This window comes from Haemorhous mexicanus, chromosome 10, assembly GCF_027477595.1.
Source record: "Haemorhous mexicanus isolate bHaeMex1 chromosome 10, bHaeMex1.pri, whole genome shotgun sequence".
NCBI lineage: Eukaryota > Metazoa > Chordata > Aves > Passeriformes > Fringillidae > Haemorhous > Haemorhous mexicanus.
The window spans coordinates 25,182,443-25,197,958 of record NC_082350.1 but is presented as its reverse complement, the minus strand read 5'-3'; the positions used below and the strand labels follow the sequence as shown (position 1 = coordinate 25,197,958).

At 46.9% G+C, this 15,516-nt stretch overlaps 1 protein-coding gene across 1 annotated transcript in view; it reads left to right on the top strand.

Moving 5' to 3' along the window:
• The window catches only part of RSRC1 (arginine and serine rich coiled-coil 1), a 101,814-nt gene that overhangs the window by 77,414 nt on the left and 8,884 nt on the right, over window positions 1-15,516 (top strand). Inside the window, exon 8 of the mRNA XM_059855872.1 lies at window positions 6,790-6,858. Coding sequence (XP_059711855.1) covers window positions 6,790-6,858 — 69 coding nt within the window. The remainder of the gene's footprint in view (window positions 1-6,789; window positions 6,859-15,516) is intronic.

The following is a 15,516-nucleotide window of genomic DNA, read 5'->3' as shown; positions in this document are numbered from 1 at the left end:
AGGACTGGTGTCCTCCCAAGGCTGCAGACCCGAGGTGAAGGAGCCACATCCAGTTCTGCTGTTCCCTGAGCTGGGCTGCAGGCTGGGGCAGCAGATCTCAGCTGAAACATGGCTTGGTTAGATGTCCAGGAGGATAATGCACAGCCTTTTCTGGGATGGACACAAATCCTTGGAATATTTAACAGCAGCCCCTGCAGTCAGTCAGAAGCCAATTAATCCTTAGTGTTAAACCCTGTTTAAGGTTGGATTTTTCCTTCAGAGTGTGTTTGGGGGGGAAACTGTGACAGAAAGAAGGAAAGAAATTAGGGATGCACTAAATAATGGATGAATGTACCTAGCCAAGAGCTGCTGATTGAGTCTTCTTTAGGATTATTATTATTATAAATAGGGAGTGCCAGATCCTCAGCTGGAGTAAATGGGCTTGGCTCAGCTCAAGTCAGTGGAATTGTGCCAGCTTGAACTCACTGAGGATCTGGCCCTTAATTCTGGAAAAGGAGGATATTTGGGGAGGAGAATGATGGGGGCTCCGAGAAGTTTGGTGATGAGAACATTGTTTTCCTGGTGATATCAGGGAAAAAAAATGTAAATGACTGTTCTTTTGAATTTTGTAATGAGATTCAAGGAACTACTTGATGTGATTTCATTAGATGGAAATGACTTTTTCCCCAAGTAGCTGCATCTTAACCCCCTGCCTGTAGGAAGGGAATATGCATGGAAAATGTGGTGGCTTATCTCATTTTGTGGGTGACTGTCTCTTGCACCAGCATTTCTGCCATTCCTACCCCAGAAATGCCTGGATAGCCATCACGTGTTCCTTGGAAGGAAACAGGAATAAATAGAGTTGATTGTGGAAATCTGTTTCCCACTCTGCTTTCCCACCCTGAGTGAGGTGGGCTGGAATTTCAGATGGCAGTGATTGCAAATCCAATGTGGGGTCTCATTTGGCTGCATTTTAGAAAGGTATCAACAAATCAGATTGCAAACCTGCTGATTTGGTCATTGCTGAAAAAAGCTCAACCAACTATCCATTTGCACAGCAAAGGAAATGCACATTGTTCAACAATACCTTAAATGCAGTGTTTGACCCTCTAGAGTGGACTCAGAAAAATCCAGTTCTGAAATAATGTTTGGAAGGACTAAAAACAAAAACACGAAACAAGTTTTCTGTATTCCTAATTGTTCTGACCATAGAATTAATTTCTCAGTCAGAGAGGGGCACAGCTTTTTCATCATTCTCCAGTACCATGAAATCCAGTGTTTGGCCATTTGGAGTGGCCACATTTATGCTTAAAAACCAAAAAACCCTCCTTTCTGAGGGGGGCTATCTCAGCAAGCCTAAAAATAACACCACGGAGCAAGTTTGTTATATTCCTAATTGTTCTGACCACAGAATTAATTTCCCAGCCAAGGGGGGGGCATGGCTTTTCATCCCTGCCAGGCTGGAATATTCAGCGTGTCACAGATGTTCATGAATAATGTCCATTTAGGAGCGTTGGCAGCGAGCGGGCGAGATGAATGAAATGTTGGGGGGATCTGACAGGCAGCACGCTGCTTTGTGATCATTCCAAAGTTCTAATAATCTCCCTCACCTTCCCTGCCTGCCTCTAATGAAAGAGAATAGGTGATTGCACCTCGGGCTATGTTCTGCGCCTAATGACTCCTCCAAAGGCGGATTTATGGAGAAAAAATTAACTTTGAATGAGGATTGAATTGGCCCTGACAGCCTGATAGACTGTGACACAGATTCTGTGGCAAAACAGACGTAGCCCTAATTGATTATCAATATTTTAAGCAAAGTGATGAAAATAAGCATTAAGTGATGAGAAAGGCAGTCTTAATACAGCAGGCAGTCACCGGGATCCGGGAGCCTTTGGGGAGCGCGGCCCCGCTCGGCAGAGGGGTTTCAGCTCTCAGCTCTCCCTTTCCCTGCCCTGCACCCCGTGGCCCTTCCAGCCCTTCCCCTCCCAGATCCCTGCCCAGCACGTGGATATTCCAGCCAGGGATGAGCCTGCCTCCCTCTCTGCAGAGAAGCTGGTTCCATATTTCACCCCTCTGGACTGGGGCTGTTCCGTGGGGTTTTGGATATTCTCTCTTCCCTGCTGGGCTCTCTCCAGCCCTGTGCCCTTCCTGGCCAGCAGGTGAGCCACAAACTGCTTCCTCAAAATGGTAACAATGAAAGAAACCTGGGGAAATTGCCTGCTGGGTGGGAAAGGGTTTATCTTGATTATTATTTTGGTTGTACCCAATAGAAACAAATGCCTTGGTTACACCAAATAACCACAAATGTCTCTGATATCCTTTGGAATAAGACAACGTTTGGGTTTTGCCTGTGAAAAACTGTGTTTTTTCAGTTGGATTGCACATGGCTGGGTTTATCTTCTACCAAAAATCCATTTAATGTTTGGGAAAACCCTGGAGCCAGATGCTCAGTAGCTGTGCCATAACGGGACATTTATCCCTAAATAAGGAATATTTTCTGAAATGACAAAGGCCAGAGGTGGGAAATAGCATTCCTGCAGCAGGAGGAATCAGTGGGGTAACATCTCCCTTCCAAACACTGGGAGTGTTCCCCTGGGAGCTCAGAGAAGTTTAAAATAACCAGATTTGGGCTTCTGGGGAGTTTTTAAGTGTGACTGGCAGAGCAGGGGAGGGGGCACTGAGCTCCTCCCTCACCCTCATGCTCAGGGCTCTCCAATATCCATAATTAGAGCCTGGTGTAATTAAATCACAGGGCAGCAGGGGCAGAGCTTCCCATGTTTGGGAATTGGGTGCTCCAGGTGTAATCAGGGAGGACAGGGAGAGCTCCGTGGCCATGGACACGATGGACTGGGCAGTGAGCCCCCAAACCATGGATTTATGGAATCTCAGAGCCCTGTGGGGTTATGGGGTGATGGATTAATAATTCATACTCTCATTTAGGCTGGAAAAAGCCCTCTAAGGCATCCAGGAATGTTGGGTGGAGTGTTACTAAAGGCAAAAATACAGAAAAGCAGCTTGAATCTGGGCTGACAGGAATGTGTGTGCTGGTGTCACTTTTCCTCTGGAGCTCAGAATTCCTGGGTGCTGCTCCTGGTGTTCCTGTCAGGGGCATTCTCTGAGCAAGTGGTTGTTTGGAGTTTGTGCTGGAATCTGTCAGATGGATAACAGATAATTTTACACGTCAGCCCATGAATATTCAGCGGAGAGGATTTCCACAAGCCTTGATAAATTTAATATACCAGAGAAAAATAGCATGTAAATTAAACAGGGCCTTGTAAATTAATAATGGATTCCACTTGTATTTTTATATGTGAGCTGACTGAATATTTTATAAGTGCAAAAATGTTTGTGTTTAAAAAAAAAAAGGTGAAGTCTTTCTGATGAGCACCGTGGATGGTTGGCTGCATTTTAAATGAGATGTCCATGTGTTTTTACAGTTTCTTGGCTTTCTTTTCCTCAGACACATCTTGTATTTTCAGCTCTGAGCAGTTGGAAAGTCCACAATTATGTTGAATTAATTTATTTTTCCAGACCTCTTGTGGTTTGCAGTTGTGGGTGTTCTGACACTCCTCTCTTTTTTAGTTTTGACAGGAAAGTGAAATCTCCTTAGAGAGGGGCTGAGTGTTTTCCATGCACCTTCCCTGCTGCTCCCATGCACTGGGAGAGGGCTCTGCTGCAGGGGCTCCTCCATGGCCACACTTTCCAAAATGCCCTTTCCAGCCCCAAACCATCCCTGCCCTGTTTCTACCTTGGAGTAACTCACAGTTCTCCTGGCTTCTCTTAATTAGCAGCTTTGCTTGGAGTAATTGCACCTTGGTCCAGTGTGAGGCTGGTTGGGATTAAAGAATCAAGGAGTGACTCTGCTTCCCAAACCTCCAGCACTTCCAGGGCTTCCATGGAATTGTTTAGGCTGGAAAAGCCCTCCCAGACCATCACATCCAACCCTCAAGCTCTAAAGATCTTCTAATGTTGTTTAATTGCAGCTTGCTTTGAGAAAAGTGAGTCTCTTCTGGTGCTTTTGATGGCACTTGGGCAGTGAACAACAATATATAGTCACTAAATAATAATAATAATAATAATAATAATAACAACAACAATAGCATTGAGGAGGAGAAGAAAAGAAGAGGAAGAGAAATGAGAAGGAGGAGAGAGGAAGGGGAAGGAGAAGAAAAGGAGGAGGAGAAGAAAATGAGAGGAAGGAGAAGGAGGAGAGGGGAAGGAGAAGGAGGAGGAGAAGAAAATAAGAGGAAGAAGAGGAAGAGAAGAAAAGGAGAGGAAGGAGGAAAGAGGAAGAGGAAGGAGAAGAAAAGGAGGAGGAGGAGAAGAAAAGAAGAGGAAGAGAAATGAGGAGGAGAGAGGAAGGAGAAGGAGGAGGAGAAGAAAATAAGAGGAAGAAGAGGAGGAGAAGAAAGGGAGAGGAAGGAGAAGGAGGAGAGAGGAAGGGGGAGGAGAAGAAAAGGAGAGGAGGAAGAAGAGTGGACCCAATGCTGTGCCATGTTCTCCAGGATGATCCTCTCAGCCCGGCCCATTCTGGGATTCTGTGCAAAAATGGCAGAAAATGTGAAATGTTTGAGGAGAACCTTTGGTGTTAAATGCTGAAAGTAACGTTGCTGGTGTTGGACAGAGCCCTGTGAGCTCGAGGACTGCTCTGGAGATTTATGGGCTAAGTTAAATTGTTGTTAATGAGCAATTTTGTGTGGAGAATTGTCCTCGTGATATTCCTAAATTGCCCCATTGTCCCTCTAATTAACCAGGACTTGAAAGGCCAAGCTCTGCCTGGGCAGCAGTTTTAACTTGACTTACAAGGGCTGGAAATCAGCAATTTAAAGTTAACAAAGACAAGCTAAAAATTTATTCATTGAGCAGCAGCATCTTTCCTGTGTGTTTTAATATCTTTTTGCCACGGAGATACCCAATGAATTGTTCCTGTGCAGCAACAAATCGGGCAGGAAGAACAAAGTAGCTCAGTGGAATAGATAAATCAAATTTAGGCCTGGTAGTTTATTGAATCTAAATTGTGCCCAGTTGGCCCATGAGCTATATGAGCAATCCATCTTGTGCTGATAATGGAGGGTCTTGAAATCCACCTGATGTTTGCATTATTAAATTCCAGCCTAATGAGCTCTGCTAATACATATTGAAGGCAGTTGTAAGGAGCAGAATGGGAATGGGAGCGGGATAATTTGAAAGAAACATAAGCTGAGCATTTTACATGACTCAAGGGGTATATCTACAATTACACATATCACCAAAATTGAATTTAAATGGAATTTCTATTATCCCTGTCCTTTTACCAAGGAGAATAAAGTGTAAATGAAGTAAAAGTCTTTAGAGTTACTTGTGGTTTGGTTTTATTATGGGATTTAATAGATTCTTGTAATGATCTTCAGTGGCAGAAAAAGTTTTAATATTTCATGGCTTTAAATGTTGTCTAAACAAGTGTAAAATTGTGGAGGTGGAAGCAGCTGTCAGTGCAGTGATTGGGTCACTTTGTGGCACCCTGGGCAGGTTGTGCATTTTAAGGTGGAGCTGGTGGCTCCAAAAAGGAACGAGCCCTTCACCCCCTCCTGAGCTGAGTTTGGCTTTCATAAATTATTGCTTGATTCAGGAGGTGCTGGGATTAAATACTTGCACATCTGACTCAGCTCTTAGCACCCAGACCACGGTTTGTGGTGGTTTCCCTCCCTGAGAAGGCCTGCTGTAAATGCTGCATTCCTGGTCCTTGCTGCTGCTTCTCTTCCTGGCCTGGTGATACTTTTGAAAACTTAATATTTCATCAAGTATAATGTTATTAGAGACTTATTCTCACTTAGTTCACTCATCAGGCAGTGAGATGGCAATAAAAGAGAATGGCTCCTTTGAGACATTAATGCTTTGGAATAAATGATGTGCTAGAACAGAAATTTAATTAATTTACAGAGTATATTGATAGTCCCTTGTTACTGTGCTGTATATTTTTAATCTTCTTTAACATCTGTAGGATAGTGTTTGGAAACCCCTGCAGTTGAGCAACTGGTAGATAATTAAGTAATAAGGGAAGAGGTTTCTAGAGGGAAAAAGATTCTTTTTAAAGAAGATTGTTGTAACATGGATTAAGTACTGCTGCTGTGATTTGGAGTGAAGAGGAAATTGTGTACCACCTAATAGAGTCCTGAGGAAGAGCTGTCTGACTCCCCCTCTGAGCAGAGCCTGCAGCCCTGGAAATGCTGTTTGGTTTCTGTTTTAGCCTCAGAGTAGGTCTGTGGATTCCTCACTGTGGCACAAATCTGGCACTTCATGGGTGCACCACGTTTGGTGCAGTTCGGTCTGGGGGCAGCTGGGCTGGGCAGGTTGGGGTTTAAAGAAAGAAAACCTCTCAAAAGTCTCTGAAGGGCTTTACTTACCCCAAAATGAATGTGGGGATTTGTGTTGAATAAATATTGCCTCTATTACTGACCTGGTATTACCCTCCATAATCCCATTTATGCCGTTCCTTGACTGTGGGAGTGACTTGAAATGAAATAAATGAAGAACCAAGTTCTGCTCTGTCAGGCACGTGGGTTTCATTGTGGGGCCTGCAGGAGGGAACATCAAATTGGGCTTAAAGCCCAGGAAATACTGTTTGGCAAGAGGTTGTTGACAGCCCATCCCTGGCAGTGTCCCAGGCCAGGCTGGACAGGGCTTGGAGCACCTGGGACAGTGGGAGGTGTCCCTGCCATGGCAGGGGTGGCACTGGATGGGATTTAAGGTCCTTCCAACCCAAACCATTCCATGATTCCTTGATTTGATAGGATAAATTTAACTAACTCCAGCTCGTTTTCTTCTGTTTAGCCAAAGCAGACGAAGCGTTGAAGGCCAAGGAGAGAAGTGAAGAGGAAGCCAAGAGAAGAAAGGAAGAAGGTGAGGAATGTTCTTTTATTCCATACTAAACTAAAGCCCAGGAAGTCAGAAATGATTCTTTTTAAGTGTCCAATCTCCAGTGGTGCTGTGGGATTTTCCTCCCTGGGCTGATGATGGGATTTGGTGCCCTGAGCTGCTGCTTTGCAGCCCAGCAGGTGGAATAATGAAACCACAGGGACTGAAATGCCAGGGAGTGATGGGAAGAGACATTCCCAACGTCGTGAGGGAGCCAATCCAAACAATCCAGGAGCCTCCAATCCTCACTGGAGCTCTGTGGAGCTGGGTGGGCTTTAAGGTCCCTTCCAACCCAAACCATTCTGGGATTCCATGATTTACTTCCAAGAGGGAACTCAGGAAAATTCCCCATTTTTGAAACAGCAGCTGCTGAGAACATCACTCAAAATCCAAATGTTCTAATTTTTAGTTTCTTTTACCTGTGGGATGCTGAGAGGAATTAATTGGTGCTCCCAGTTAATCCTGCTTGGAGAAGGTTCTTGTGATCCCAAAGGAGGAAATTCAAGTGGAAAAGTGGGATGGCCCAGACAAGGCAGGAGGGGCAAGGGGCACTTCCAGATCTGGCTGGAAAAGGAACCAAACCAAGGAGCTGTGCCCCCTCCCTGTTGGGATTCCTGGATTTTGGAACCAGTGGCCCAGGGGGAGCCTTTCCACCAGGAGGAGTCACCCAGCCAGGCTCCCACGGGCACAGGGATTTTGGGATGAGCTGGCTGTGTCCCACCAGCACCCATGTGCAGGGAAGGTTTGGGGAAGTGCAGGGGTTTATTTTGGTGCTTAGATCCCATTGTGGGTGGCAGACGTGCTGGCAGTGGCTGTGCCAGCAGGGATTGGGAAGGGTGGGTGTGGAAAGGCAGAGGGGAGAAAAAAAGGGGGGCAGTTCATGGCTTGGGAACAACGGAATTTCCAGGGAAATGGGGAGGAAAACTTCTCTACAGTTTATTCATTAGCCATGAAAACTGTCCTGGGGTGGCTTTGAAGGGTTGTGAGGATGTCACAGTGTTGGAAAATGAAGAGGAGATTTTCTCTGAATAGCTCAAATCCATCCATTTGCTGAGGAGTTGGCTCCCAGTTAGGAATGAAGGATTCATTCTCCCTGAAAATACAAAGTGTTACTAAATGAAGCATTGAAGCATTCCAGGACATCCAGGGGAATTGCACACTGGGGAATTCCAGTTTTTGTTAAGTTTATGTCCCATGTGGATTCAAAAATCCAGTTTTGGGTAGGTTTGTGTCCCATGTGAATTTTCAAAAAGGACATTTATCCCCTGCTTAGAGTGTGTTCCCTTCCCTGTCCCAGGCTCCAGTGGCATCTTTTGCTTGGAAAAAGAGCATTTTGCATTTTTTCTTGGTTCTTCTTTCCTCACACAACATCTCTGGGTGGTTTTTAACCCTCTTTCATCCCTCATGGGATCCCTGAGGTTGGAAAAATCTTTCCAGACCATTGATTCCAAACTGTGACTGATCCCCACCAGAGCACCGAGTGCTGCATCCAGTTATTGAAATCAAATAAGATAAAGCAAAATTATACTAAATTAAATATTTTAAAAAATTTCTAAATTACTATTTTAAAGGAATTTTTATCTTAAAAAAGTTCTAAATTACCATTTTAAAGGAATCTTTTTTCTCTAGTATTCCATATTTTATTTCCCTAACTAGAACCCTCCAAAAGGAAATTCCAGCCTGTGACTCCTTTACTCAGGAGCTGCAATAAAAATAATTCTACAAACAAACCAATCCTCTCCCAAGTCATAAAAGCTGGTGATTGCCCACCCCATAGCCAGGGTGTCTTAACATTCCTTTTATTGTCATTTCATTGCCAAATCAGGTGTGAGATTAGACGTTGGATGTTCCATGTAATCTGCTCGGAAATCAAATTATTTGACCTCCAAGCCCAGCTCTGCCCCTTCCCGCTGGTTCCCTGTTAAATATGCAGCATTTCCCCAGCATGAATAAAAAATTGAGGACAAATTAGAATCTACAGACAGCTGACCCCAGCTCCAGATTAGAGACTGGGGGCTTGTGCTGGTTTAAATGTTTTAATTACCACAGTCCCTCCAGCCCAGTGAAGGATACACAGCAAAATGCTGATTTTTTTTTTTAATTTTTTTTTAAAGTGACTAAAAAGCAAAGAAAGAAAGAAAGGAAAAGGCTCCCCCCGCCTCATTTGAATTTTTCAGTTTGATTACATTTGCACTTCCATTGGAGCTATGCTAATTTGCTGCATGGAATTAGGTCTATTAGCAAACCCCACCACTTTTCCAGGAGTATTTTCAGTGCTTGGGTTTTCCTCCTTTGGTTTTTGCTTGCTTGCTTTGGGGCTGCCTGAAAAGTGACAAAATCCAGTGGGGGTTTTGCCACCCAGCTGGGTTTTACTCCAGACAAATTCCAAATAGGTGAAGTGGACAAGAGGAAAATTGAAAGAAAAAAAAATGCAAAGGAAAAATTGGAACACGTTGGATGATGTTAGGGAGAGGTTTTGGGCTCGTTTCTCTTCATCTACCACCAATAATAATATTTTTAAATATTGAGTTTAAAATACACCACAGCAGGGGCATGTGTGGGGAGGAGGAGCTGGGGATGCATCAGAAAGCCAGGAACAGAAGTTGTTCAGGGGCACAGCAGAACAGAAAATCAGCATTTCTGGCAGTCAGTCATTCCATAGGTGCTGGGTGGGGCGGGTGCTGCCCGGTGCCTTCATCCCAGGCTTTGCATTTCCTGCTGCCTGCAGCCTGGAATTTGGATTTGCATTTCCCGGTGCCTTCATCCCAGGATTTGCATTTCGTGGTGCATTTATTCTGTGATTTGCATTTCCCAGTGCCTTTATCCAGTGATTTCCATTTCCTGGTGCCTTTATCCCAGAATTTGCATTTCCTGGTGCCTTTGTCCTAGGATTTGCATTTCCCAGTGCCTTTATCCAGTGATTTGCATTTCCTGGTCCCTTTATCCCAGGATTTCCACTTCCTGGTCCTTTTATCCAGTGATTTGCATTTCCCAGTGCCTTTATCCAGTGATTTCCATTTCCCAGTGCCTTTATCCAGTGATTTCCATTTCCTGGTCCTATTATCCAGTGATTTGCATTTCCTGGTCCCTTTATCCAGTGATTTCCATTTCCTGGTCCCTTTATCCTGGGATTTCCATTTCCTGGTCCCTTTATCCAGTGGTTTCCATTTCCTGGTCCCTTTATCCAGTGATTTCCATTTCCTGGTCCCTTCATCCCAGGATTTGTGTTCCCGTGCCCAGCGTGTGCTGTCCCAGTGCTGAACTGATTCATTCTGCCCCCCCCACCCCCGGTAAGCTCTGCAACATTTTGATAAACTCTGGGGAAATAAATTTGGCAGCAAATCAGCAGGAGTAGATTTAATTATGGCTCCGAGACCTTTCCCTTTTCTGGCTTAGTGATCCCCAAACTCCGTGCCTTTCCCCGGGATCCGCGCCCGGCTCCGCTTCCCAATTTGTCCCTCCATGCCGTGATAAGCCAAGCAATTACTGCTCTATTGATTTTTCATCAGGGCAAATTTGAAGTTGATTTTTTTCCCTGCAAAGGCAGGGGTGATTAAGTGTTTCCCGTCGGTTTGGTCCCGGAGAGCTCCGTGGCAGAATCCAATATCCTGAGGTCAACCTCTGCAGGGAGATAATTCGGTGTCCTGGCCACGTGTGAGGGAGAGGAATCAGGGCTACAAATGTGAGGGGATATCTGTGGAGACAGTTTAATTTGTTCCATTTATATGAACAAGTCGTGTGGCACATGCTTGGAAAATATCATTTTGAATAGGCTTGGAAATGAGGCCCACGTGGGCAGGGGAGGGAGGGCGGGATGCAAACGAGAGCAGGAATGTGGCTGGGAGGCAGCTGGCCCTTCTACAGGGAATGAACCCCCTCCCTGAGGGTCATTCCTGGGTTTTACTGAGCTCTCTGAGCTGCTGGGGTGACTTTCCCTTAGTAAAGTGAAATTCTTCAAGTCTTAGGTCCCTCCAAGCCAAACCACTCTGTGGTTCTGTGATTCCATGGTGAGTGATGGGAGGGTCGTGGAAGCAAAGTTAGAATGTACAAAAAGCCTGGAGGACTTCACTTGTAGAAAATCCCCAAATTATAAACTCTACAAACCCAAATTAAGAGTTTTAATTTTTTTTAACATTCATCTTTAACCTGCTGGCCAGGAGTTCTCTCATGAAGAATCTCATCCATGGCCACCACAGAACATCCTGAGCTGGACGAGGCCCACAGGGATCGTGTGTCCAACCCCAGCCCTGCCCAGGACACCCCAACCCACTGATTTCCCTTCCCACTTCCTTCAGAGAGAGTTAAAAGCCTCTCCCTGGGTGTAATGGATATTAAACCACAGGCTGGACGTGCCAGGAGAAGATTTGCTGGGGTGAGGTCAGTGTGTAATAAGTTAAAGTGCTTTACTCAGCCCTGGATTGGGATGCCCTGAAGTTCATCAGTTACTGCCTGAGCTCCTCATTTATCTTCAGTAAATTTTCCTGAAGTTCATTGTGGTGGCAAAGACCAAACTCAATCTGTTTAACCCCCAAATTATTTCATACAGATAATACATTTAGATGAAGGCATCGATTATTTTTCCCTGCCTCCTCAAAGCTGGAATTTCCAATATTCCTCGTTTTTGCCTGGGTTCTGGCAGGTTTGGAGCCCCGCCCTGGGTGTCCCTGCTGTGCCAGTGTCACTTCATTAGGCTGCCACCAGCACCTGGTGTTGTGCTGCTGCTCCCAGGGGGCTGTTCCAGCAGCTGGCACGCACTGTGATCTTCTTTTATCTCTGTTTAATCTTCAGATTGCTGGGCTGGAATTGAAAGGGGGCAGGAACAGATCAAGGGGAAAACAAAAAATGCCAAGTTTGGGTGCAGTGGCAGAGTGGGGCTTGTGAGGAGGAGCAGCCACGTGAGGAAATGAGAGAGGGGAAGGGTAGGGGGAGTTTGGTCTTGGCCACTCTCTGTGTCCAGAGCTAAGGAAAGGGAATTGGAAAGGGGATCAATGCCCCCCAAGGATAGTGGCTGCTGGAGGAATCAATTCCTGGCTTTTTATTAAAGCTGCTGTAATTAATAATCACTTCTAAATGTGTTCCTTAAATCTTGCCCTGCTTTGTGCCCGCCCATCCTCTCCTGGCCCTTTGTATTCCAGAGTTCCCTCTTTGGCTTCCCTGCTTTCCCTGAAGAGGGTCCCAAAGCAATCCCAATGTCCTGGAGCTGCTGCAGGGCTGGAGCCAGGCTGGGAGAGCTGGGGGGGCTCACCTGGAGAGGAGAAGGCTCCAGGGAGAGCTCAGAGCCCCTGGCAGGGCCTGAAGGGGCTCCAGGAGAGCTGCAGAGGGACTGGGGACAAGGATGGAGGGACACGACACATGGAATGGCTCCCACTGCTGAGGGCAGGGATGGATGGGAGAGTGGGAATTGGGAATTCCTGGCTGGGATTGGATTGCCAGAGCAGCTGTGGCTGCCCCTGGATCCCTGGCAGTGCCCAAGGCTGGGTTGGACATTGGGCTTGGAGACCTGGGGCAGGGGAAAGTGTCCCTGTCATGGCAGGGGTGGGAATTAAATGATCTTTAAGTTCCTTCCCACCCAAAGCATTCCATGAATCTTTAAAAATATCAAAGTATATTTGAAGCTGATATTTGAGTGATTTTATTTCAGCAATCACAGCTGGTGTCATTAAAGTTTTACTGTTCTACAAGTGAAACAGAAATTTATGATCTCTCTAACAGGAAAATTTATGATTTATTTTTACAAATTAAAAGTCTTGAAATAGTCTTCAAATTTCAAGATGAGAAACAAATCTGATTTCTGTACCTCATTAATGTTGTGTGTTTCCCTGTCATCTCCATGGCATTTATTTGTGCTAAAGGAGAAGTCACTTAGGGGAATGGGTTGTAAAAACCATCATGGAATTGCTTATTGGACTTCAGTCAGTGGAAACACAAATTTATGGCTACGTATTGAAAAGCTGTTTCTAAAGGGCAAATAAACAGGGGTGTGTGGGAAATAAACAGGGGGTTATGGGGGAAATAGACCAGGGTGTATGGGAAATAAACAGGGGTGTGTGGAGAAATAAATAGGGTTGTGTGGGGAAAATAAATAGGGATTATGGGAAAATAAACAGGGATGTGTGGGGAAATAAACAGGGGTATATGGGGAAAGGAATTAGGGGTGTATGGAACAAAATTCCAGACCACAATCCCTGGTGTGGGGAATTTTATTTAGATTAAAATTAGGGTTTTGTGGATCTGGGCCCTCAAACAGGTACCCCAGAGGGGTTTTTTCTGGGAATCTATGGGATAAGCATGAGACTTCACTGGGAATGGTCCTAGGCAGGCTGGCTAAGGGCCAGATAAATTGTGAGTTTAGAGGTGGCTGATATTTCATTGGTGCTGGGCAGACCTTGAGCTGGAGTGAGTGACTTTATTCCATATCCCAGCTAAAGTCTGGGAAAGAAACAGTAAAATAATTCCAACCCAGCAGCATTCCCTGCTGTGCATTTCCTTTTCCCTGCAGCCAGCCCAGGGTGTCTGGGGGCAGCCAGGGGTGGCTGGAGCTGCTGTGCCTTTCCCCTGACGGAGTTCCCAGGATCAGAGTGGGAATCAAGGGCTGGGAGTTCCTGACTGGGGACCCCGTGTGCCAGCAGGGATCCCACGGGACACAGGATCCCTTGGGAGGGCTCTGGGGGTCACCACACACTGGCACAGGCCAGGGGGAAAGCAAGGAGCCCCAGGCACGTGCCAGCAGCACTTTTTGAAGTGACAACACAAAGTGATCCCTGGAAAAGCTGGAGAGGCTCCAAGCTGCAGCCCTGCTGTCCTGCACGCTCTCCCACAGCTCATTTCCACTCCACTGCCCCAGTTTCTTCCCTGGGTCCATGGCAGGAACCCATTTTCCTGTCGTTTCTCTGGCTCCTGGGCTCCTGCAGCAGGAGCAGTTCTCACTCTGCCTGTGTCAGTGTGTGGTTTGAAGGTGGGCAGATCTCTGTGGGAGCATCGTGTGGGATCCCCACTGGTGAGTCTGGACCTCCAGCACAGAGGTTGTTTGGGATGGAGCTAGGGAAGAGGGAGAGGCAGGCAGTAATTGCCTTTAAGATCAGAGCACAAAGCATTACCTTGGATTTTACAAGGCCAGCGAGCAACAAAAGAGCAGTAATTTATGAGCTCAGCGTAAAAGAAGAGCATAATTGCATTAAAAATTAATGCTAATGAACACTAAAATGGGGAAGGTGGTTATGATGAAAGTTTGGATTCATCTTCCCCGGGTTGAATGATGGCTGGTGCCTTGATTAATGGCTTAATTTCTATCAATTAGCGGGGAGAAATCTCCACTGAGACAAGGGTAAATTGAGCATTGAATTACAGGCCTGGCTTTGTGTGCCCAGGCAGGAGCACGGTGACAAACACGGGGTGGCCACAGATCCTGCACGATTCCCTGGGCCACAGCTCCTGCACAATTCCCTGGGCCACAGATCCTGCACAACTCCCTGGGCCACAGCTCCAGCACAATTCCCTCAGCCACAGTTCCTGCATAATTCCCTGGGCCACAGATCCTGCACGATTCCCTGGGCCACAGATCCTGCACGATTCCCTGGGCCACAGATCCTGCACGATTCCCTGGGCCACAGATCCTGCACGATTCCCTGGGCCACAGATCCTGCACAATTCCCTGGGCCACAGATCCTGCACGATTCCCTGGGCCACAGCTCCAGCACAATTCCCTGGGCCACAGCTCCTGCACAACTCCCTGGGCCACAGATCCTGCACAATTCCCTCAGCCACAGCTCCTGCATAATTCCCTCAGCCACAGATCCTGCACGATTCCCTGGGCCACAGCTCCTGCACAATTCCCTGGGCCACAGATCCTGCACGATTCCCTCAGCCACAGCTCCTGCACGATTCCCTGGGCCACAGATCCTGCACGGTTCCCTCAGCCACAGCTCCTGCACGATTTCCTGGGCCACAGCTCCAGCACAATTCCCTGGGCCACAGCTCCTGCACAATTCCCTCAGCCACAGCTCCAGCACAATTCCCTCAGCCACAGATCCAGCAAAATTCCCTGGGCCACAGATCCAGCACAATTCCCTGGGCCACAGATCCTGCACAACTCCCTGGGCCACAGATCCTGCACAATTCCCTCAGCCACAGATCCTGCACAATTCCCTGGGCCACAGCTCCTGCACGATTCCCTGGGCCACAGATCCTGCACAATTCCCTGGGCCACAGATCCTGCACAACTCCCTGGGCCACAGATCCTGCACAATTCCCTGGGCCACAGATCCTGCACAATTCCCTCAGCCGCAGATCCTGCACAATTCCCTCAGCCACAGCTCCTGCACAATTCCCTGGGCCACAGATCCTGCACGATTCCTTCAGCCACAGATCCAGCACAATTCCCTGGGCCACAGCTCCTGCACAATTCCCTGGGCCACAGATCCTGCACTATTCCCTCAGCCACAGATCCTGCACAATTCCCTGGGCCACAGCTCCAGCACAATTCCCTCAGCCACAGATCCAGCACAATTCCCTCGGCCACAGCTCCTGCACAATTCCCTCGGCCACAGATCCAGCACAACTCCCTGGGCCACAGCTCCTGCACAATTCCCTGGGCCACAGATCCTGCACAATTCCCTGGGCCACAGATCCTGCACGATTCCCTGG